The sequence below is a fragment of the Anser cygnoides genome, chromosome 9 (genome assembly GCF_040182565.1).
Source record: "Anser cygnoides isolate HZ-2024a breed goose chromosome 9, Taihu_goose_T2T_genome, whole genome shotgun sequence".
Classification (NCBI taxonomy): domain Eukaryota; kingdom Metazoa; phylum Chordata; class Aves; order Anseriformes; family Anatidae; genus Anser; species Anser cygnoides.
In genome coordinates, this window is record NC_089881.1 from 12,767,256 (window position 1) to 12,792,372 (window position 25,117).

Genomic DNA, 25,117 nt, shown 5'->3' on the forward strand with positions numbered 1-25,117 from the left:
GTCAGATCCTTAATCAAATTAAGGATTTTTTCCCTGTATGCTGGAGAAAGTTCCCTTTATGGTAGGATTTGTTTTCCACTGTGAAATGTTTTGTATTGTGCTTTTATTCTTAATTCAGTTGTCCCCACTTTAAATTTCTTATCTTCCATTTCATTGTTATAAGTGGCTTGCTGAGTGATACAATGAGTGGTAAAGTCTTGTTAGGTGAAGTTTATTGATATATATTCTGTGGATGATTACCTTATTAGAAATCAATACTTTTTACAGATTCCCTAGGTTAATTAAATAAAATGAGGACTGAGACAACATCACATGCCTGCAGTCAGGCTAAGGGTAAGTTCTCTCTCTGCTTTGAGTAGAGTAGGGTCTGGAAGTCCGTTCCTGGAAGTCCTGCAACTTTGTGTCCAAACAACATACAAGAAAAGATAGAGGGAGGTGGATAAGGAACTGCTCTCTCTGCAGCCACTTTCCTGGGGCTAGCACATCAAGATAATGTTTCTAGTGATGTTATCTTCTGGTCGTCATCTCTTCCCCCCCTGCAGAAAGGAATCGGTGCTAAGTGAAAGAGGCAGCAGAACCAGGGCAGTAATGCAGAATTGTGAGAGGCTGTGTCTGAAGATTAGAAATAAAATCTGGCACCCCATCCTTATGGAGAGTGCTCAGGATATGCAATTGCCAAAAGGCAGTTTTCTTTAAAAGGACTGTTTTGCTGAACTTTCTTTTTCTTTTTCTTTTTCTTTTTCTTTTTCTTTTTCTTTTTCTTTTTCTTTTTCTTTTTCTTTTTCTTTTTCTTTTTCTTTTTCTTTTTCTTTTTCTTTTTCTTTTTCTTTTTCTTTTTCTTTTTCTTTTTCTTTTTCTTTTTCTTTTTCTTTTTCTTTTTCTTTTTCTTTTTCTTTTTCTTTTTCTTTTTCTTTTTCTTTTTCTTTTTCTTTTTCTTTTTCTTTTTCTTTTTCTTTTTCTTTTTCTTTTTCTTTTTCTTTTTTTTCCAGACCAGTAAGGAAGCCAGTCTAGGATCCTTTAGGAATCCTGTCTTTTTTCTCTGAACAATAGTTTGGTACCACAGGGTTGTAAACGCTCATCTATTCTAAATACAAGCTCTTCTAATTTAAAATATCTTTTCTATAGCCTTTTCCAAAAGCTTCATGAATAATTAAAAACAAACTAATAAGAGAAGGTCAGTGGTAATTTACTAAGCCAGTAATTCTTGTAACTCTACATTAAGAGGTGGTAGTTCCTTGCTAACAATGCTACTGTTGTCTGAGTCCTTCTAGGCAAAGAACCAGAAAACATCTCCAAGCTAATTGGAAGCTACATGAAGCATTCATCCTTTCAACGCATGTAGCATCCCATCAGAAATCCCAGTGACTAACAGTGCATTTATTGATAGAACTGGCCTCACAAACTAAACAAGTCAGCTTATTTGAGCACTGCAGTTCTTGGGCCAAAGTCGTTGCCTATTTCACAGACATGCTAGCATAAAGAAACTATGTAATGGCTGGGCTGTGAAGCAGATTGTGAAAAGGAGATGTGAAAGGATGGTATATAGCATGTACACTGTAGGGAGGGTGCTTTTCAGTAAATCACTGCATAGAGTCACAGGTGACAAGTAGATTTGCAATTACAGTTAATGCTCCATGATCCATGGGCAGTTACTCAAACTGTTGATTAAGCAGGCTGTGTATGCAGGGCTGGCTAAGGTGCCTCATGATGCAATGATGCAAGTGCGTGGAAGCATAGTGTACCTGATCCGCTCTCCCAGAACATAGGTTTATCTGGGTTTCTGAGCCCCTATAGCAGGTCAGGCCAAATGGAAGCTGTTCCTTAAAAAAAAAAAAAAAAACCAACAACAAAAAAAACCTTTGGTCCCTCCTGAGAGCCTTTATCATCTATATTTTTACACTATCCAGGTCTTCCCAGCCCATTGAAGACTCGAAAGAATGGAGATCTGTCAGGACTTGAAGAAATCTGTTCCTCAGGAACACAGAAACAGCTGTTGGGTTGATTGTGGAGAAACAACTGTCCTTCCTCACTGCCTGTGTATCCTGGGCATCTGCAGGAAAGAAGTATGTGATTTTAAAAGTATAACAACAGGAGTGCCTGTAAGATAGCTGAATTGTGCTGCTTAGGTTATTGCCAGTGTTTCACTAGCAGATTTTCAAGGTGCTGGTATGTAATAATAATTTTGGTTGCTCTTTTGAAGTTTATACAGAATGTTTTAATTCTGCTAACTTCCTTCTTTGGAGTTAGTACAGCTACAGTAACTCTAGCACAATGCAGGAGGTCTGGACACCACCTCCATTTTGGAACTGTTCCAGTGGCTTCCTGGATTGCCAAGAAGTCCATCTAGTGTACAACATCCATCCTGCCCAAGCCAAGTGGCTTTGGCTTATAGAGGATTGTGTTCCTGGCTTGCTTGCTTCTTAGTACAGCTGAAGCGTAACCCAGCTGTTCTGTTATATTTGTCTCCTGCCATAATCTACTAGGCCTTTTCTGGGTGGTAATAGAAAAGCAAGTAGTTTTAGAGTGTATTCCTCCAGTAGATTGGTATTGCCTCTCAAGAAGATGTCTCTAAAGCTTAAAATACATTACCACAATACATGTCAATTTATTATTCATTTTTGACTTTCAGCATAAAGATTTCAATGTTTGCTAGACGAAAAATCTTAATTGTAGTCTACATTCAGCCAGGTACATTCATTTGAATTGCTTGATTTTCCATTTCTTTTGGTAGACTGTAAGGCGTAACATTAGCTAAAGAAATGGAAAAACTGTTTATTAGTTTCTTTGTTTATTTTTGTCAGTACTGCCTGACGATGTGGGCAACTTAGAATTTCAATGACCTCCCTGAAGATAAGCCAAAAACAGCTGAGGTCCCTCTGCTACTCAGGATTAGGTCAATAATAGTTACCATCTAACACTATTGTACACTTTTTCTTTATTTCTTTAGCTAATAAAGGAAGATAGCATACCTCTAGACATATGACGATTCAGTTCAGGGAAGAATCCTACCCTGCTGATCTGAAGAGATAGGGCACAGCTCAGTGAAGCACGGTTCACATGAGAGTACACATGATGAGGATTTGTGACATTGATTTCGGAGGAAATCCTGCAGGTCTTAGGAGTAGTATGCTATCAGTTTTACTGGTTGTTAGACTGGAAAAGAACTACAGGATTTGGCACTGCAAAAATACAGCTTCCCTAAAACATGATTAAGGCATAGAGAGGAAAAGCAGGATGGGAAAGGCGTTACGGTAGACAATGGTGACTGATAAGGACTATAGCTAAGCTGGAAGGAAAAAGCTTTTATTGGAAGCTGACTAGAAAGGTGGAAACTCCCTTTTCTGGTTGTGAAATCTAGACTTTTTGGATGGCTCAGAAAATACTGCAGAGCAGCAGTTTATAGCTTGGGGTTCTGGGGTTACTACCAGTCTGTAAAATATTGGAACATCGCTGGTAAAAGTACTGAGAAAATAAAGTGGAAAGCATATATTTTACAAAGGAAACAAACAAAAAGTAGGAAAATAGAAGAAGTGAATGAGCAGTCAATATTTAGAATAAATTTTATTGAGGAAAGTTGCCTGTTCTCTGGACTTCTTTTAAAAGGCTGCCTGATCATTAGATTTTTTTTTATATATTCATTGACTACATGGCCCTTTAATTAAGTAAGTTTGAGACACACTGCAATAGAGGCTAGTCTTACCTGGAAAGCAATAAGCTGCTCCAGCATTTTATGTTTCTGTATAATTTGATGGTGATTTGATTGAACTGCTGGGGGGTCATAAGCATTACAATTTCTGTATACACTGATGGGAACAATGTCTTTATATCTTATAATATATGAAGCGTAAGCTCCAGAGGTCAAGAGAGCAATAGATAACATTTGGGTTCCAAAACGTAATCTGCAGTAGGCAGTAAGGTTTGCATTTAGTGTCTTTCTCTCTGTTATTTATTTGATTTGTGCAAGCTCTTGGTTAACATGAATCTCTATCTTGTTTTTATAGATTAGTCCCACCAAAAAAAGTACTAGAAAAAATTCCCCTAAGGGCATGAGGCTATGTACAATATTACTGGGAATGTTAAAAGTCCTTTTGTTTGACAGAGTAATCAAATGGGTCCATTTAATTGGGGATACTTTACCAGCACTTCAAAGAGATTTGCCTGGAACTTTCTGGAGGGAGAAGGAAGAGAAAAGGAGTATAGTGGGACATGTACATTCCTAATTCTTAAAATTCCTTCTGAACTTCAAAATCATAGACCTAAATTCCAATTTTGAGGTCAGTCCGTGGGTGGATTTTAGCCTGCAGTAAGTAAGAATGTCAAACCAACATTTCTTGAATACAAATACTGCGTTTTTCTGCCTTTTAAGTGTCTGTACATACGGATATCTCTATAAGATCTCTTAACATAAATCCTTCACATTTCTATCACTCTTATCATACAGCTCTCAATCAACAATAACTGTCTTTTCTAAACGAATCTCATCCATGCTTAATTTGTGTTTCAAGGATAGCACTCAATCATACAGTGTAGCTGGCATCCCATTTAATAAACACTGAAGGAAAAACTAACATACCTTTTTTTAACACAATTTTTTTTATATTAGCTTTATTACTTGATTTTTAAGTCAAATGATTTTTGAATTGTGAAAAGAAGTTAAGGGCATTTTTGTATTTGTAAGTATGATTCACTAGGTGTTCCAGTTTTTTATAGATTGTAGTTGAAGAGCACTTTTGAGAGCTGAGTTGATTCAAGAACTGTCACATTATTAAATGAGGCTTTGAGGAAGCTAGCAAAAAAAAAGAAAAAATCCTTGAATTTCAACCCTGCTGTTTCCTGCCATCTTTTCTGAGTTACTTAGCAAGCTACTTCCAAATAGCTGATCGCTCTTGCAAACTAGCCTAACCAACCTTGCCCTGATCGGATAGAATCAAAGCTGTAAACATATTTTAATTTGGCTTTTTTTTTTCAAGATGTATCCTGTAGGTGGTTAGATCACCATCTTAATTATAAATGGATTTGAAGGAGTTGGTTGCTATAGCAACAGTCTATTTAGTGCTTTTTGCAGAGGAAAACCCAATTTGCCGTTATGTTTGAAGAAAGACAGAATGGCTAAGGGAGCGAGATTGAGCTTGCATTTCCCTGAGCCACAAATTGCGGCATCCCCTGTGTCAAGGATGTATGTGTGAGAGCTGCTGCATTTCCTCAACATTTTTTCTGCCGCTGACAAACCCCTTTGCTCTTTTTATAAAATACAGCCTTACGTGGTTTTAGAAATGCAACTGCACCAGGGTTACTTAAGGATAACACCTAACTGATTAATTCCTAAATGTGCAGCTGAAAACAGAGGGCACAATCTCCCTTAAAAAGATGGAGCTCTGCGAATTTACAATGCCGTGTCTTGTCCAGAGTTTCTACTGCCATAAAGGAGACTCCCTCTTTGTCCTTACCGAAGTCAGATGTTTTTAAAAAATATATATTCTGCTATTGATTCCTCTGCAAACTTCTCTGTGGTTGTGTATCACAGCCCAGAAGCCTCCGTAGCTTGATTTTTTTCCCTTTATTGTCTGTGAGATGGAAAAACATAACAAAGGTGGGTGGTGGGACAAAAATACTTAATCCTGTGTAGTCTCAGATTGTGATCCTTCCCTCCCTGTCACCTTCAGTCAATGTGCACCACCTGCACCTCTGCCAATGCGACCAAAGCACAGAACCCAAGGCTCAGTTTTGAGGCTGCTGTTGGAGTTAAACAGAGCTTTTGTGGGCATGGCACTGCAGGTGCTGTGGAAACCTGGTTGTTCTCGTAGTGTGCTGAGCACTCGATTTCATTTTGTGCATAACAATTTATAACATGCTGCAGATTGAGATTCTGTAGAGTCAGCACATCTCTTTTTCAGAATGAAAGAGGGAGGAGAGAGGAGCCCACGGTACCGCAGCCTTGCTGGAGCAAAGGACTGCTTCTAAATTATGGCTTTGCTTCTTCTGTGTGCAATTGCTTTCCCAGGGCTTCCCCACCTCTCCAGGCTCAGCCAGTGAGGTGGGGATGCAGGGATCTTATGAGCCTGGGGAGCAGGCCGTGTCTGCCTGAGTAGGGTTTCCAGGCTCTTGGTGGGGAGAGCTGTCTGGGAGGGACACCAGGCTGCCAGGAGGTGCAGGCTCGGCAGGCAGGTGGGGAAAGGGAAGGGGGGTGAAGTAGGTTGTGTCGACCAGGAGGGAGCAAAAGGAATGTACAGAATGTGAGAGGAAAGAGATGAACCTGTGCGAGGCAACTCGGAGGGAAAGTTGTCCTGAAGGGAAAAGGGGTAAATTTGGGAAGGAAAATTAACACAGTTAGAGAAGATAAATAATAGGGAGACAGGCAATTAAAATCTGCATTCTCCTACTTTGTTCTCCGTTGTGAAATGAGAATCATTTAATCAGATATAGGGACAAAGAGGGCCTTCTCTTTTCTCAGATCTCAAATAACATCCTTATCCTGACCTGCTGCCATTTGATTGTGTCATTTGAGCAATTGTCATCACTGGCTGCCACTGTCACTAAGTGAGCTTTACCTGAATAGGCCTCCCACGGTGCTTGGAGAGAGAGGTTTAAATTTAATGCCTTACTCAGCTGGAAGAATCTAACAGGCAGCACCTCTTCGCTCCTTCCAACCCTGAGCTGTATTGCTGTCCAATAACTGTGAACTTTCAAGTGTTGTAAATGAGATGCAGTCCCCATGATTTGAATGAAACAAGAAATTTGCCACACCAGATGTATGCAGTCTAGCCTTTCTTGAAGAACTGAGAAGGAGAGCTGCTTAAACAAAACAGCCTTCCACGAGACCCGATAGGAAACTATGCTTATTTTGGATATTTCCTTAGAAGAGCCCTTCAAAATGCAGTTCATTGTGCAGGCTCCCTGAACTACTTACTGTTCATTAGAACTGACTCACAATGGCAGAGCTTCATGCCTTTCACTGTGATTGTCAAATTTTTTGCTTTTCTTCCCACCCTTATGTCTTCCTGTGCATCACAGCAAAACAGAATGGAAGCAGGTTTTATTCAGGATAGCAGAAACTGATTCATCCTCTCATTAAAACAAATGGGACAATATTCAGCTAAAGTCCATGCAGATACTATAATGTCATAAACTTCCGTAACCAAAGCCTGATCTGTATTTTTGCAGTTGTGTCACACCCCCAAATAAACAGTTAATTTGTTTGCATTCTGCCTTGGTTTCTCCCCATGTCTCATATGGAGGTGCTGTGTTTGTATACTATGTCCCATCCCTCAGCCCATGCGGCTGCCCAAAGAAACTGTTCTCCTTTTTTTTTTTTCCTTTCCTCCATCGCCACCCGCCTCGAGATCTCAGATGCAAGGCTGCAGAGACTGGGAGACAAATTCTGCTCAGTTTTAAATCTGGGAATCATTCCCCTGGCTTCACATTCATACTGGTGCAAAGAAGAAGAGAATGTAGCTTTCAGTACTGTTGTCAACAGGGGAGAAATAGAGTCCCTATAAGACTGTATCCATGGAAACCATCCTACTGCAATAGCAAGTAAAGCAGCAAATCAATCTCTTCAAATTTAAAATGAAACCCATTTAACAACATTACTGTGCATCTGCCATGTAAGAAATCATCTGTGCTGATAACTGTTGAAAAACCTTTCTCTAGCAAATAAGCTGGCAAGAATGTTTCTTCATCCTGATAGAATTCTGATTTGGGGTAGAATAGGCATTAATGACAAGGTCCCATGAAGACAGTACGATGTGACAGAGCCAAGTCCAGCAGCAACAGTGTTCAATGAAGGAGAAAATTGTTTAATTTAGCATTTAGCGCAAGTATCTGGGCACATGGTGACTAACACTTCAATGTATTAGCAGAGGCAATGACCTGTCACCTCTGTCTCCATGCTCCTTGGTTATGTGGTACCATATGTGACAAACAGTACATATGTACATTACAACACTTTCCTCTGAATGGGAGTGTGTGTGTATGTGCTTGCACATGTGTGTGGGCTTGTGTGTGTGTGTGGCTGGTGGACTGTCAGATGAGATTTCAGTATCTGGTTCAGTGCAGGACGATCTGGGCAAATTACATTATAAAGGTGTACGTTTCAGAGCCAGGGGCATTTCCAAGGCAGCGCATGTGCTGGCTGTCTATGCGTTTTATTGTTTTTACATTTCATTATGTGAGACTTGGGAGAGGACCTCTTTGCTATACCATGGAGAAAACATAAGAATATATGAATTTATTACTCCAGGCTTTGAATGTGTTACCCTGCTCTTTCTCTGATGTGTGCATTTCAGAGGGATTCTGCCTTTATTTTTTCACCTATTGATGCATCTCTGTGGCCATTTTGAGAAGTAATACTGTAGTTTATCAAACATTTGCCTATATACATATGAGGCACATTCTGCATTGCCTTTTTGTCTAACTTAAGTCCTGCAGTCTCTTCCTTTCCTATGTCTGGCTGATAGAGAAATACCTGCCTGGCAGAAATGCAGCCTTATTTCAGACAAAGGGGATAAAATTGAACAAGGGGGCAATTAAAAAACATTACAGAAATTGCCTAGACTGCGACTAGCCCTGCTGTTGGTAAAGATCAGATACACAATCCTGTGTCACTTCACAGTGTCTGGGCTGTATTTTATCAGCTTCTGAATCTCAGTTCCTTGATAACAGCAATCACATATGCCATACTGTCTTCTTTCATCTACAGCTGCCCTATATATTATGACAGCCCCTCTTTGATCGACAGTTATCTATTCTTTTCTGACCTGAGGGCAAGCTTATTCTAATGCACTCCTTTTAGTGCTATCGCTAAAACACAGCCAAAAGCATCAACTGGTGCATAATGTGGCCGCTCAGCATTCGAATGAAATGAGCATGTATTGGTGGGAGCATGTGTGGTTTTTGTTACTCCACCACGTTTACCAGTCAATGGAAGATGCAGTTCAAACCACCTTAAGTGGTAGAAATGGCTCAGTGGTCTGAAATGCTGCTGTCTGCAGAGAGGGCTTTGGTCTGCCTGTGTCAGTTGCTGTGACATGCAGCGTTGTCTGCTTGTTATGCCCGATCCAGAGATTTTTACAGCCAGGAGAAGAGATACCAACACACTGCTTTAGGACAGGGGTCCCTTGTTGAGGCTGAAGAGTTTCCTGCTTGAAGACAACTAGCTGGTAATTTCCAATGCCTACATAACCCTTCTGTATCCCCATATAAGGGTGCTGTTTACTATCAGGGTTCAAATTCCTGTTGAGCTCAAATATGAGACATTTGCAAATTTTTGTCGAAAACAGGGAAGAGAGAAACAGAAGAGGAGCTGGGACTGCCACTTCTTGCACTATTCATCACTGAAGTTGTGCATCTATGTTTAGCAGGGTGGAGAAACCCAGGAGGCCAGGTGTGGCTCAGGGAAGCACCACACACTAGTTGCAGCAGAGAGGATGGGTTCACTTGTTCCTGTATGTATGGGGACATGTGGAGATGGGTGGCAATAGCTGGAGACTTCAATGGCTTTTTCCATCAGCTTTTCCTCAGCCTGTGATAAATGGTAAGAAAGTTGACTTTCTTCCCCACCATGAGAGTCCATGGGAAAAGCAGAGGCTGCACTGGAGCTGCTCATGCGACATTTGTTTTAAGGGACAAAGCAGGGAGCTGGCTCTGGCTCTGTCACTTCTCCCAGCTCCCGAGTCTGTCATTTTAAAGCAGTGAACCTTAGAGCATTCTTTGTGTATAAGCTCCTGGGGTTTACACAGTCATGTCTTGAAGTAGGAGTGTTTCCTGATGATGTCTGTCTCCATAGATTCAGAGCTGGTACCATGTTTGTATCTTGCCTCATACACCACCACCCCCATAGTTAAGGTAAAGCTCCTGAGCCATATTCCAAAAAAAACTAAGATTTCCAGCAAACCTTTAAGCCATCTGTTAATGTGGGCAGGCAAGAAGACATTGGGTAGGAAAACTCAGTCATATGGCAATGTTTATATGTGTCACCGTAGCCATTTCTTCTAATAATGTTAAATGCCATTTTAATTATTATGTAAATTCATTTTCTGTAAGAAATTTGTAACAAACAGCAAGCCTGTAGTAAAATGATTCCTCTAGGTGAGACCTTTTCTCAAAGTCACTCAAATCCCATCTATAGTTCAAAATGCCATTTGTTTTACTGTTAGAAAACCTCTATCAAAAATTGGCAGACCCCTTTTGGAAAAAAAGCCTAAGTTATCACTCTGGGACACAGGTAATAGGGCACGAACTGTGTCACATTTCTGACACCGCAAGTATGAGTGCTGACAGGCGGTGACAGACAGCAGCTGCCATTTGATACAATGCATTAGAAAGTGCCCCGAGTGCCGTGATGTCTACTCGCCATACAGTGTCTTGTCCAGAGCAAGGACACAGTCAGTTGCCACATTTGACAGTCACAGCAGCTATGACTCCATGCTCCATTTCTACCAGTAAGCAAGTGAATTCTCAAAATTAGAATCTCTCTGTGAATTCCTAGCCTGCAAATGCAGGGATATTCTTAGCAGTACCCTGTGGATTAATATTCACAACAAACTGAAAATAGTGGGCCAATACATACACTGATCTGCTGTTCTAACCTAAAAAGCTGTGCTGAGCACTGGTATCTTGCATACACTATCTGTGACCACAAACTGCTGAACAGGTTATAAATGGATAATATATTAGTAAAGGGTATTGAAGACTGACAGTCTCTGGCTCTTAACTTCACAGACGCCCCTAAAAAACACCTCTCCCATGCACTGGAAGATGCATGTTAGTGTTGAAGGGCACTTTCATGAAGATGTGGATAGCAAAGTGGGTGGCTGAACCTCCCAGGACTCGAAATTGTAAGGATGCTTTGTGCTCACACAGAGAAAAACACTGTTTTGTTTTTTTTTGTGCTTCTTGGGAAGCTTTTAGAGATCACCAGGAAGCAGTCACAGTGCTGTGAGCAACAAGAGCCAGGGAAGTGCTGTGCTCTCTGGGCCCCTCTATTCAATAATGAGCTGTTCCTTATTTCTCTGTCCTGGCCCTTGCTACATCCTTTTCTCCACCTTCCACCACATCCAAAGGCTTCCTTCTTAGGACAGATTCCTATCAGCAGCTGGAGGACAGAGGATTTCTCAGCTTGAGTAGAGTTAGAGCACTATAGATAGTGTCTGCTCTGCTCTGGCCTAAAGCCTCCTGTGATGGACGAATCCAAACGAGCACAGAGGCTGTATACTTGATCTGCCTGTTGTACCGCAGAGGTGTTTCTTAACCCATGTCAGAGACCAGTTGCTGGATGTCCCTCTGCTATGTAAAGTGTGGTGCAAGGACTTTCAAAAGCCAGAGGTGCAGCACAGACCCTGTAATCCCTCTCCTGCACAGCCTGTCAAGTCGTGCTTGCTAACCATGAGGTTGTCTTAGCCCCAGCTTCCACACCACCCCAGTGCCGCTTGGCCTGAGACCAGCTGCACGTGCTGAGGAGAGCCTTCCAGCCCGAAACCCTGGTGGGAAGAGCATCCTTTTGGTACACTCAGCAGCAGCAGAGGACTGTTGTGGGCTTTCCCTTGTGCCCGAGGGTGCACCGTATGCGCACATCTGCAGGACAGCGTATGTCTGACTGCCTGTGACAACACTGTCAGTGCTTGGCTTTCTCAAGTGACCCCTCTGTGCAGGAGCTCATGCATAAGGACTCCAGCAGAGAGCTGTCTGATGTCCAGTTGTCACCAAGGAGGGGAAGCAGGGCATAATTTTGAAGCTGTCTTTATGCAGCAAGAGCATGTCATGACGTGGTGGTGAAGATCAGGCTGAATGCTTTCTGCAGTCTGTGGCCTGGCAGCCACATCCCCAGTTTTGTTCCAAACACGGCAGATCCTGGAGAAGGAAAAGGAGAAAGTTTCCCTGCTTCAACTTGTGTAAAATCTGCTGCACTGAGGAGGAAGATTGGGCTTCAGCCTTTGCATGACATTCATAAGATTCAGTGAATGTGATACCTTCTGTACCTGGCCTCTGGTATGGAGAACTGTGTAACTGACATTCTGATCACTCTTACCAACCACATTAACATGACATTTATTTTTTCACATTTATTGTGTATTATATGTTTGACATTCACATTTCACGTTTATTTTCAGACTTCCCATAAGCACTCACCTTCTCTACACAGGTGTGTTATTGCTGGTTCCTCCCCACCACTCCTGTGTCCGGGGCTGCTGCCTCTGGGTGAGGGGACAGAGCTGTCACCCCCGACAGGCCTCTGCAAGGGGACTCTGCATAATGCCAGGGCCCTGGGCTGCCCTGCTCGGCCTCCTTGGGCTGCAGTGACTCAGCTGGAGGGATGGCAGTGCCATACGGAGCTGAAGAAACAGTAGCAGGTATGTCTAAGCAGAGAGAGTTAAAGAGAGGTAAAAATGTTGGCCTGCTGAGCATTGTAGCGGGAGCAGAATCGCTTGCAAATGTGAAGTCTTGTAAATAGGAGAACGCTTGATTATTTAGCTGGGCATATTCAAAACTGATCTTGTCTCTAGCAACTTCATCTAGGATTTTTGCTCTGCCTTTCTGGTCCTTGGAGCAAATTTGCTCCCCATTTTGTTTCAAATGATATAGACTGCTGGCTTGGAAACTTGTTTCATAATTGTATTGGTTTGTGCAAGCAATACTGGAGTATTCTGGCTTTTGAGCAACACAATTGCATTCATTTTGCAACAGTAGCTTGTTTTTGTACTGAGACATCTTACAAATGATATTGTTCATTTCATTCCCGATATATTTGTCTTCCAGGTGCTTGTTTTCATAGCTGAGTTTTAGTGATGCCACTTGTGTTACGCATCGCTCTAAGAGCTGCACTATGTTAGTGCTGCTGTCCCTTGGTGTGGGGCTGATGTAGCTCTGGAAGCCTCTGAGAGTAAGAGGCTGCGGTGGTTTGTCACAGCAAACAGACAGAGAGTGATACATTGGTTTATTTCTGTCCTCCCTCTCAAGGGTATCCAGAGGTGAGGTCGCAGCAGTCTTATAGGAGTAACATGATTCTACTTCATGATTATCATTTAACAAAGGGCTTTCAGAGCTCTGTGAGCCACTCTGTCTGTTCAAGTTCTCTGCCAGCAGAATTCTATCTTCAGATGTCTCGTATCCTTCTGAAATTGTCGCCTTCTCAGTTGAAGATGTCTGCAGATTGTCTCCATTTGCCTGTGATTGTGGTGCATAATTTGATGCAGCAGTGGTTTCCGCAGTCCCAGGCACTGTAGATGAATGCTCATGGTGACTACCTTCCCTTCCTTGGAAATCCAGATTAGATGTATTAGTGCAAGAGTCTCTTTCAGCAACATTTACTGAAGAGGCCTGGGTTGCATCTTTACTTTTGTCCAAAGACACCCTTCGGTTAAATGTATCTTCCTTGCTTTGTTTCTCCTGCTGTGCTGTGCTCACGTTGTGCTCGGGACCGGGGCCGGGAGGGATTGGTGAATGATTACCCTTTTCTGGCTGTGACTGAGGGCTCTGAAGAGAGTCTGGGGAGGAAACAAGCCCTGAGTGTTTTCGCAGCCAGTTTATTATCCCCATGGTTAGTGAAAGCTCAGTATCACAGAGCTTTAGCAAACATTCTTTGCCTTTCCATGTGCTGTGGAAAAAACCCTGGCTAATGATGTCTACAGCTGGTTGGGAAGCCGTGTTTTCCTCAGCTCCAACATGAAAGCTGTAGATGGACAAAGGGATTTCAATGGCTTGTTCTGAAATGCTTTCAGATGTACACAAGTCATCATCTAGGACTGGGTTTATTTTGACTTCATTTGAGTCATAGAAGAGCTCATAAAGGGCATCTCCACTGTAGCTGTCTCTTGGAAATCTGCCTGGGACTCCAGGGGTCTGAGCTTCCTTCATTTCGTCGTCTTGTCCAGGAGAGAATGAATCATAGTAGCCTTCATCACTCGTGGATATGGATTCCTGGTTGTCACTTTTTGGTGTTCCTGTTTCTGTGGAGCTCTCTTTGGAATTGTCACCATCTTTATCAGGTGACATCTGGGGGTCTGTCGCAGATGCAGCAGCTTGGCTTTCAGCCTGTCCCATGTCAGAACCAGGCATTGTCAGTAACTTCTTGTCAAACAGTGTGCTCTGATGTAGCCTCACTGATCTGTTAATGTTGTCCCAAAACTTCCCAAATTCAATGGCCTCATTCTGGCCCGGAGAGGCCAGCTGCTCCACACCCCCTTGGAAGGAGCCCATGATGGGGCTGTCTTTGTGCTTGCTTCGTCTCACCAGAACTTCTTTGCTGTTCTCCAGCTCCAGGTGAGCAGAGCTCTCATCAGCAAAGATTTCCCCACAGCCAGTGAGGGAGTCAAAGCTCTTCAGTGATGCAACATCTTCACACAGAGGGTTGCAGCAGTCATAGGAAGAGTCAGACTGCAGTTCACTGTCTGAGCAGTCTTGTGACAAGCAGTCGGCTGCAAATGGTTCTCCAGTTTTGAAAAGGTACTTTGCGAGACGCCCAGGCAACTCACTCTTGCAGCCTGGAGAGGATAGGTTCTTGTCCTTCTCAACCATGAATGCGAGGCTCTCCGGTTTATTTTTTTTAATATGAAATATATCTCTGAGCCCTTTCTTTGATCTCTTGAGGGATATCCTCTTCCTGGGGATGGTTTTTGCAACAGCTGGTACAAAAGGCATCTGTGGCACAAAGTTCCTGTAATCAATCATCTGACTGCTGCAGGCAGACTGGCTGGGGCTTACTACACACTCTTTCTTACTGCTGGAACTGGACATCCCTGAAAAGCTGATGCTATTGACGAGTCGCCCCTTCCCCTTTCCAGAAAAACCTTCCTCACAAGCCCTATTGCTGGGGCTGCACTGCTCTGTTTTATCTGCTTCACTAACACAGTCATGGGTTTTACTCTTCCTTACAAGTTTGTAGGAGGACCCAGATGATTTTTCCAGGCTGTTGTCACCAGCGCCATTCCTTGCTGCTCTGGTGGAAAATCTGTAGTTCTTGTGTGTGGCCAGGTATGCCAGCTGGACTTCAGCTGCACTTTGGTTTCCCTCCAGGGCTGCCTTTTTTTCTTTTCCTATATCATTTTTGTTTGTAGAAGCTGTGTGCTCTGGTAGCACTTTCTCGTGTTGCACACTGGATTTGATGAAAGTTTTTCCTCTCTTGAGCTCCATGCTGTTTCCTCACATCTGTTTCTGTAAAGGAATCAGCAGAACAAGAGTACTTTTAGGTTGATGGCTGGCACTGAGCAGTCAGCTAAAAGTCTCTGAAGAGACCAGCTGGAACAGGTGCTCAACTGTAACTGGGGAATAGAGGAGCAGATATTAAGCATTATAGCATTATATAATCGTTTTTGTTTGCTGTCTGAAATTCCCATCACTTGTATTGCATGAGAAATAGAGCAAGTGAAAGAGAAGTTGAGTTTGCAGAGGCAGGAAGATCCCACAGGGAGAAGACAGAACGTTGTGTGTTGGGAGGTGAGGCCCCAAGAACATTTTATTCATTAGAAAGAAGGGGTATTTGGATTTAGGATTAGGACTGTGGGCATTGGCAAGGTGAATCTGCATTGTGCATTGCTTAGCTTTTTCTAAACTTACTGTGTTACTTGTATCCATATGAAGTTTGGTCTCTGCCTATATGGTGCAATATTGAACCTGTTTCATGTTTTCATACATCTAATTATTAATTATGCTAGCTGTGACCTTTCCATTTTGCAGCAGTTATTTCATAGAGACAACTGATTCTTTCCTGCCTTAAGTCAATTTGAATTGTGAGTAAGACAATAACAACAAATACTTCCTGAAAGATTTTAGAGAAACCATTTTTTACTGGATGGGAAGCAGAACAAAAATTCTAAGTCCCGTTCTTGAAAGAGTCTGCTTGGAACTTTCCTTAATGAAACCTCAATCAAAGATTTATCTTGTTTTAAATTGTTTAGACATAACTAAAACTGCCTAAAGCCTTGAACTCTGAAATGCGCACAAACAAAACAGTGCTATACCTATCACTCCTGGACAAACCACGTGTATCAGCTCTGATGAAATGAAAATTGCTCATACTCACGACAGAAAAATCTCATATAAGATCCTTGGACCCAGTATGAAGTAAGCAAGGGAATTTTTAAATTCAGCACCAAGACAAGCTTTTGCATACTCCTAAAGTAAAAGTTAAAGCTGTCTTTAGGCTTCCTTGATCTTTAGCAGCTGTCTGTAGCCTCCAGAGGCTTACCAGTTGCCAGGGTTTGCTGGGAATAGCGATACTGTGACCAACACCTCACAAGATACAGGTCTGTGTATCTGCCAGCTCTGTTCCCCCCAGCACTTCTCCAACAGGCCGATGAGTAACAGCCGACTTCTCATCCAAACTGCAAACTGGCAGGCAATCAGCGATATTTACAACTAAATGTAGGTCAGTGACAACAGGTAGGAAATACAAGGGTAGGGTGGGAATATTCTACATCAAGAGCATGAATGCTATGGAAAATGTGGTGGGTGGTGTAATGGGGGGTCTGTCAGTATGATTGGGATGTTGGCATATTTACTTGCATTTGGGGCTGCATGTGAGGATTGCAGAGCATTCTTAATGAAAGCCGGTAAACATTTTACTACGCTGTCAGTTAGCTGGAGTTCACTGGTGCTGCAGAAAACCTGGTTTGCATATTTAGAAATAGGTCACTGGGACACGATTACACTCCTTGTCTGAAAAGCAAGGTGCAATTGAGAAGAAATTCAGTGCACAGAACTCCAACAGAGTTGTGAAAATAACCAGAAACAGCCGACACAAGGCCAATTAATAATAACCCAGAAATAAAATGTCCGACATTTCAGTTTCTTGCAACGGTAGAAGCAGGTACTGTGTTCCTGTGGGAAGTCCTGCTGCTGAGAAGTTCGTTAGAGGCCTGTGACTTGTCAAATGCCAGCATTATAGCAATGTTATACTCAGAAGGGCTCTTTAAGTGTCCTACAGCTGTTTCTACCCATTCTGAGTATTAAGCAAGGGTAATTTTTGTAGGAAATTGCATATTTGGGAATAAATACTTCGTTGCTGTCTTAAAAGGCTTTTTAGAGGTGGTTTTGTTTTATTGTCAAGTACGACAGTTGTTAAAGCAAAGAATTCAGTATGTTGGTCAATAATCTTTTGAGAAAAGAAAACTTTGGTCTGGATTATATCTCCTTGATAAGAGAAACAGTGGACTACTGGTTTGGTAGCTGGGTGTGGAAACTTCAAGTCGTGTTTTTCTTTCCTTTTTTATAGATTAGGTGGGCAGTTGTAACATGAAATCCCAAATGTCCTGAATAACGTCTGTACTGAGAATACATATAGTATGCCTGCGCTGCCAGGGATTCTGACAGAGCCATCCTTCACTATCGCATGGCATCAGTTTTTAGTCAGAAAGTCATAAGGCAGAAAGGCAAACATTTTTGAGAGGTTTTGGGGTTTAATTTACAGTTTCCTCTGATGAGAAAAGTATATATATTGTTAAATGATCTTCTATGCATTTAATCATCATCTTTGCACTATGATTGTTTAATGTCTCTATTTAATTCCATGTATTCTTTTTCTCATTTCCCCCGGGATTCATGCCAGATTAGTATTTAGTTCATTGTGTCATCGTTCTTACTCTATTTGAACACTGGTACAACTTTGGGAATCTTCCCCATTAAAATGTTAAAAATGAGCTCCAAGAAAGGAGTGCAAACTACCAGAACCTGCAGATTTTTTAAGTATTCACCCCAGGTGTTGTTTTGCAACTTCCCCTACTATGAGTTTCTCTGCAGCCTCATGACATAAATTATTGATTTGCTTCTTTTCAAATATAGAACAAAAATATTTATGCATTGCCACTCTATTCCTATGTTTATTAATGCTTTTAGCACTTTTAACTGTAATGGGCTATACCACAACACATATTTTTTTTCTGTCTATAGGGATGCAAATTGTAACCCCAGAAGTTGTACCAGTGAAGTTAGAATCAGCGCAAAGAAAAGTTACCCTCCAGTGGTTATATAAAGCTAATCAAAATTCTATGAAAAATGATTCTGGGCATTTAAAGGTGGTACATCTCTGGGACTTCTTGACATGTGCACTCAGCCACAGTATTGCCTATGTTCCTTTTTAATTATTCTCCTCTTTGAAGTAACTTGCATTATCTCTCTTCTTCCACAGGGATCAAGAGTATATGAGGGACTGATTTCCACCTTTGCAATAGAAATTTATTTTGCAATTAAAAATCCCTACAAAGAACAGAAACCTGTGGAAACCAGCGGTCAGTTTACGAAGGCTGGTTTGTTCAGTTTTCAACACACTCTGGATGTTTTCTTCATTAGTGGTTCTTGGTCTCTTTTCCATGGAATTACATGCACATAATTACTTATGGAACACGTATTTAGATAGAAGGCATCCTTGAATCTTCTATTGGGCTGCAGATTAATTGTCATTTGCAATGGTGTTAGGTACAGCAGTGCTGAGGCTTCCAATCTACCATAACCTGTACTTCTGTCTGTCTTGGTCATATTAGCTGCTCACCTTTGGGATACAAGTTTCTAAGCATGCAATTAGATCTGAATGTTGGGCTTATATGGAAAAAAGGATTTTCTTTAAATTTGGATAACTTTGCTCGCAACATGCAGATACTTTGTGCTCAAATGTATACCATCTGTGCAGGGTGTCTGACAGCCTTCTCATAAACACAGAAGGGTTTTACTGTGTCTGTGATGCACCTAACAGTGAATTAAGTTTTAGAATGAGGAGGTAAACACGTGTGTGGGCTGAGGAGACTTGTTTTTAGGGCAGTCAAAGAAATTGCAAATAGTCCTGGTTATAAGGACTAGACTGAATTAGATAAGTGTTCTGGTTAATATGACCCATCTTCAGATGGCCTAAATTCAACTGCAGTGCAGGTCAACAGACGAGCAGACTAGAGAGGAGTGTGGTATGCCTGGTCTGGAGATTCATTACGAAGCAGGAGGAAGATGGGTGGGGGCAGGATTCAAACTGTCTGAATATTACCTCCGGCATGGAGAGTGGAGGAGAGATGGGCCACATTTGCCTCTGTCCGTGGACCCCTAAGCCTTCAGCCAGGCTGAGACATGGGAATTTGCTGAAATCCCCCCTCTCTGGAGGAATGGGGGAAGACTGTTTTTGACTTTTGGGCTGGTGTCCAAGTTATTATCTTAGACACTAACAGCTTATCTGTCAATGGAAAGGTTAGGTTAAGTTGTCTTCTAAGAAATGGTAAACCAGATTGTGCTTTAATGTGTCAGTACCTAAAATACCAGTCCTCTTGGATGTAATTCGAGGAAGATCAGCCTAATGGGAAATTAGGAATATTTGCTTCATTGAGTGCACAGATAGAAATAATAGGATTATGAAAAGGAAATTTAGATGAACTTTCTGGCTTCAGTAAGTTTGGCTCAAAATTACTTTTGCTTTAAGCAGGGAAAAGTATAATTAAGGTTCATTTATTCTAAAATCTTATCAGCTGCCTGCCTTGGACACTCTCACTTGCTTGTTTGATGTGTAATTTATATATAATTGTCTCTCTTGGAGACTAGAAGTTAGCAAAATTCAGAATACAGATGATGTTTTTCAGAGTAGATAGGAGTGCCCTTTCCACTTTTTTACGTGTAGTTGATTCATAAAAACTGGCAAGTTGTGGAGGTGATGCCTCACTGCCTTGCTGAGCAGAATTCTGCTTTCCACTTGGGGTCTAATTTCACCTCCCTCCAAGCATTTTCCTTTTATTAAATAGATTTGATAAACCCTGCATACTCCTCTAGTTTGTTGTTGTTGTTGTTGCTGTTTAATTTTAAAAGATGGGGAAAACTGTATTTGCACTGCTTTTGTGTTTTATGATAAAAGTTTGGAATGACTCCAAAATCCCTTTTTCACAAGTGGCTTCATATCAATGAGACTGAAGATCCTGAGTATCAGTTACCTCTGAAAAGGTTACTCCTGCTTTCCAAATGAAAATGGTAGCATAATTAAATTTCCTGGCAACATTTATCTGGTTTAGGCATTTGGATATGTATTATGGTTGAAATGGGTGCACTTAAAAATGAAATTTATTTTAGAATATTTCTTGACATATTGTGCAAAGGGAGAGGGAAAAGAGCTGAGCGCTCTGGCAGGCTCTCACTTCCTATGGCTAGTTAATCTCAAGAGGATTTTTGCTGGGCACCAGTTGGAAGTCCTAAAATGCATAAACAAATAAGCCTGGGGAGCTGAAAACCACAGCCACCTTTACAGTTGGTTCATGGATGATACTCATTTTTAATGCTTAGGATCCAATCAATTAGCAATGCATGAAGAAGAGCTTGTGTTCCCAGTAAAGCGGGGCTTATTTTTGGAATAAGATCATTTATTTACTGTTTAAAAACCTTAGCTCTAGCTCAGAAGATGAATGTTAATAATGGAAATACTTACTAAAAATAATAAGCATACATTCCATTCTGTTAATTGCATTTTTAATTATAAATCAATACAATGCTTGCTGGTGGGTGGTGATATCCTGTCTGCAGTCATTGTACACTGTTTCTAGTGAGCAAATAAGCATAACAGTTCCTATGGTGAAAACCAAAGAGGATTTTAAAGCAGTGTTCATCTTCTCACTTGAACTGATTACTCTTGGTAGTATCTCATCTCCATCAGATAACAGAGAAGAACAGGGTGGAACCGGGGTGGAAGGGATGGAGGATGTAATCAGGAGAGGCTTGATTCACAATGCAGAAGAATGTTTATTTTGAAAGAAACCTGTGTGACACACAAACCTGAACTGAGATCATGCTTCTTGTTAGGAGTACTCCTTTCATCATTGTTTCTGGCTGTATCTTATCATTCTTCTTAATCATTTGTCTCTCTAGAGTAACCCAGGATGCCTAATTATTTGCATATACATTTAGGTCAGGCGGTGGCTTTCTCACAAGAACCAGGAAAAAGCACATTGGCTTTTTTTTTTTTTCTTAAATCTTAATTCCACTGAGCACACAAAGTAAAATCTTATATTCCCCAGCAGAATACCAGAAGGATGTGTAGTTAAACGCTTAATCTTATTAGCTATGTACTGTAGGGAAGTCTGAACCTTCTTTTAAGCCCTGCCAACTGTTCTGTAAAGCTCAGGCTTTTGCATAGTAAAATTAACCACATTTCTACTCCCAACATAGTATCCTGCTGTGTGCTGACAGGAGGGATCCCTGGGGGAACAACAGCACCCACTGGCTCCCCAGCCCAGTGTGAGGCATGCAGAAGGAGGGTGAGACCATGACAAAAAGAGGCTCCTTCTCTGACAAAACCTCAGCACCTCTCTTTCAGTTTTCTTCTGCACCTGAGGCTGAAAGAAATGTAACTGCTCAAAACATTCTTAAACACACCATATAAAAGGCACCATAAACTCCTGCACAGGGAGCTATTGAATCATCAGCCTATTGCTAGGAGAAGGCAGCTGAGCAGAAATTTCTGCTGTGTACCTGAAAGAGAAACAGAGCATCTTTACTTGCCCTGGCCAGCAGCCTGTTGTACCAGACAGCAAAGTGTTAACCCTGTCAGCTTTGGCCATTTTCAGCAATTTATTGCTTGAAAAGGAGGTGTGCATTTATATAAACACAGGCATACACTTGTCAGATGTATGGAAAAATAATTAAAAAGTGATGCTTCAAAATCAAGCAGTCATCCCCAAATAATAGTCCCTTGGAGTCTGTCAGAGCAAAGGAAGTGCCATTGCACCAGAGCAAAAAACAAGGCAGATCACAAAAATCCTACTCACCATGTTTTATCACTGAGCAGAAATCCTCTCCCTCCTAGCTTTGCTACTGAAGCTGGTCTTTATCCAAAGGCTCCGGTGATGCTTTTCAGATTCAGAGGGGCTGGATCACTGCTGCTCTCCAGTGTTACTCTCCACCCCCCCGTCTTTTCCTCCTCCTTCTTCCTTCATCCCCACCCCCTCATTCCTCCTGCTTGCAGCTTTTTCATACCTTACATAGATGCTAGGCTTCCACATGTAGCTTGATTTAGGAAAGATGCTTATTTCAGCCATCTGCTTGGTGTCACAGAAATGCCTCCTTTGTTAAGGAATAAAAACCCAGAAGATAAGCCCGGGAGTTCTGAGCCAGCGTTTTGGTTCCTCTCTATATGACAGCTTATTAAATGGGGAGGAATACATCCAAATTAATTTCATTTCTCACAAAGATTTTTCTTTCTGATAGAATTCAGGAAAAGCAGTCATAACGTGTTTCTAGGTGAGTGAGATGCAGATTATTGGACTGTGCCACACTTTGAAGAAGTGGTTAGTAAGGCTTTTGTTAATGCTGAAGTCAAAGGGGATTTTATGTGGGAGCAAAGTGGCATAAGGGGAGAGAATAAGTATCTCAGCTGCCCAAAGCTAAAATTCCTGGTGTTAGCCTCATAGTGCCTTTGCTGACCATCATTTATCAAGTTCTCCTTACAGTCTAACTTCTGCTTGAGTGTGCAGTGATGTGATGACAATAAATTCATCTCCGTAACAAAGAATGATGTCATCACAAACACCACAGCTTTAATTTCACAAAAGTGTAATGCTGTCATCCTTGCCCCAGCTCTCTCTCCATGAAGGGCTTCCAACCTGATCACATCTTGATTGTCCCTCCCAATTAACTCTCTTCAAATCCCTTGCCTTCTCCTTCCTGTTTGTTAAAACACGTCTTCTAGGGATGTGATAGACAGCCTCTTAAAAGCAAAAGTATATGTTATGAAGCAGTGGCTTAATCCACTGCAGTAGCTCTCCTTTGAGCTGGAGTTTCAGAGCTGTGCTCTAGGATCCTGCAGTAGTTTGTGTACAGACTGGTGTACCCATGGGCAGCATACCCACCCAATAGAGGGGCTGGCATCACTGTTGGTAATGACTGGGCAGCTCTCAGGTGACTGAGTGAAACAGAGCAAGTTCAGACAAGCCTAATCTGGGCAGGTATTTAGCAAATCCTCCATCTCCCTAAGAACCGAAGGTGAGTATTCCCTTAGAAACTGGAGAGGGTGCATCATTCATAGCTGATCTCTTCTGTCTCCCATATGACAGCAGAAAGGGGACAAAAGCATTACTTAACCTGTTACCTGTTCTCCTGGTTTTGGCTGGGATAGATTCAGTTTTCTTCTTAGTAGCTGGTACGATGCTGTGTTTTGGATTTTAGGACAAGAATAATGCTGGCAACACTCATCTTCTGTTTCTACAGTGTGCTTTAGCTGAATTTTGGAGACAGGGAAAGGAAGGAGCTTAAAATTTTGTCCTGTTTAAGCCTCCGAAGCTAAAAAGTCAGCCAGTGAACATTAAAGGAGGCAGATCAGAGTGCTCCTGCTCTGAATGCCCATCAGGAAGCCTCAAGTGATGGTAGAGGCTGGAAAGTTACATCTTGGAAAATGCCCCAGGGTCAGTCCAACTTGCAGAAAGTAGAAAGTCCTTGAGTGAGTTCACCAGAAGACTGGAGGGAGGAGGGAAAAAGTAGTGGGTGAATCCTAGTAGCTCTGGCAAGAAAATTAAGAGCAATCATTGTCCAAGCAAACCTAAAACCATAGTTTTAGAATTTTGACCTGAAAATTATGCATGCACATTATTTCTGAGCTGAGTTTCTGAACTCTGAAGTGTAGTCACTCAAGTTAAAGGTGCATCAGAAAAGGTATACCTAAATATGCCACATGGAGAGGGAGATAGACAACAGCGAGCACTTACAATTGCAGGTGAGGTCTAATTTATATTCAGTTCAAGCTCAGTAAGACAAGCCTTAAGTATCTAGAGAAGAGAGTCTGGCCAGGGAGAAACTCCCAGAAACAACCCAGTTGCATTTCAGGTACGTCCTGGACCTGCTGGCTGTAGGACAGTGTATCACTGCTCCTCAGAGACTGGGATAGCTCTTGTATAGATGTCCCTGCTTCTAACAAATAGTACCTGCTGCCACTTTGCTGGGCCTCTTAGAGGAGATCACTCTAGACATGGATCAGACACCCAAATCTGTTCATGGTGACTCAGGTAAAGCAGCTCCCGTGATGAAAGAACTCCATATCTTAGGATGTTTGTATATTTTACGATGTCCCCCTGGACAACATTTCCATCTTCTGGAACTGTTTATTTGCCTTCTGCAATGGAAATGGCTTAATCCATCGCTGTTGCCATATGTAGCGATATCTGTCCATGGCCTTAGCCGTCCATGGCCTTAGCAGTCCGTAGCCTTAGCATTAAAAAGCCTAAATCACAATCTCATTGCATGTGTCAGTAAATATGCAGTGCATTGACTGGCAGTTGAGCCATGGTAGCCTTTTTATATTGCAATGGAGCTTTTTTTCTTCCTAAATAGTTCTCAACTTATAGTTCCATGACTATGCCTTTCTGCTGTCACTTCATTTCAGGCTCTTTCACTGTGGTTATTGATCACCTTGGTTCAAAAGGTTATTTCTTGGAGAATCTAATCCTCTCTGATTAATTCAGTCTGTTCAGAATTGTTTTGAACATGTTGGGAATAAAAGAGACGGGAAATCAGAAAACTGCAGATGAGGGGCATGTGGAACAACTGCCATCTGTTCAGCAGAAGCACGCAGCCTTTGGCACAAGGAGTAAGAAAAGGGCCCTTGAGAGAAGAGGGACCAAGGAGCATACAGTCCCTGGCATGGCAGGAGGGCAGCAGAGATCCCTGGTATCCAATGAGGAGGACTGGGGAAAGGAGGAGGAAAATCCACATGAGGGCAGGTATGGAAAGACAACGAGGGAGTCTTTAGCTGAAGCAAGCTCAGGCTGCCGGAGCTTGGAGACCCGCATCTCCTCTGTGTGGGCAGCAAATGGTTGCATCAAGTGATTGAGGACAACTATTAGCATGAGAAACTCACAAAAAGCAAATTATTCTATTTTAGAATCTTCTCTCATGAAAGAATGTAACTGATTCTTTAAACCTGCAGAGACTCAGAAAAAGTTGTTTGCTGGACAGCTGTACTTGTTTCCAGTGAATTACTTCAGAATGAATTTGACCCAGGCTTTTTCCTGCCAGTGAGCCAGTGAAAAATCTAGTTGAATTTTCTGCTAACATCAGCTTAAATTTAATTATTCATGTACTCCTATCAGTATTTATTAGTTTAGCGTGTTGTAGAGAATTGGTAATGGGCTATGTAGGTTTTTCTCTCCAGTTCATTGGCAGAAGACTCTCATAGGTTGAA

General features: G+C 41.8%; 1 protein-coding gene and 1 long non-coding RNA gene across 5 annotated transcripts in view; one reads left to right on the forward strand and one right to left on the reverse strand.

The window, feature by feature from the left end:
• AMER3 (APC membrane recruitment protein 3) overlaps positions 1-22,056 on the reverse strand; it is a 37,328-nt gene extending 15,272 nt beyond the window's left edge. The window contains exons 1-3 of one of the 3 annotated variants that reach the window (XM_048077164.2): positions 21,714-22,056; positions 12,127-15,147; positions 1,914-2,050 (exon numbers count right to left, since the gene is read on the reverse strand). In XM_048077164.2, the coding sequence (XP_047933121.2) occupies positions 12,145-15,126 (2,982 nt within the window). In that variant the 5' untranslated portion in view covers positions 15,127-15,147; positions 21,714-22,056 and the 3' untranslated portion in view covers positions 1,914-2,050; positions 12,127-12,144. Of the gene's footprint in view, positions 1-1,913; positions 2,051-9,512; positions 11,848-12,126; positions 15,148-21,713 lie in introns of those variants that run through there. The other 2 variants (XM_048077166.2, XM_048077165.2) reach the window with 2 other exon arrangements.
• The window catches only part of LOC106039174 (uncharacterized), a 67,707-nt gene that overhangs the window by 16,828 nt on the left and 25,762 nt on the right, over positions 1-25,117 (forward strand). Inside the window, exons 3-4 of one of the 2 annotated variants that reach the window (XR_007168453.2) lie at positions 1,908-2,063; positions 12,140-12,273. This is a non-coding gene — a long non-coding RNA (uncharacterized lncRNA). Of the gene's footprint in view, positions 1-1,907; positions 2,064-12,139; positions 12,274-25,117 lie in introns of those variants that run through there. The other variant, XR_007168454.2, reaches the window with a different exon arrangement.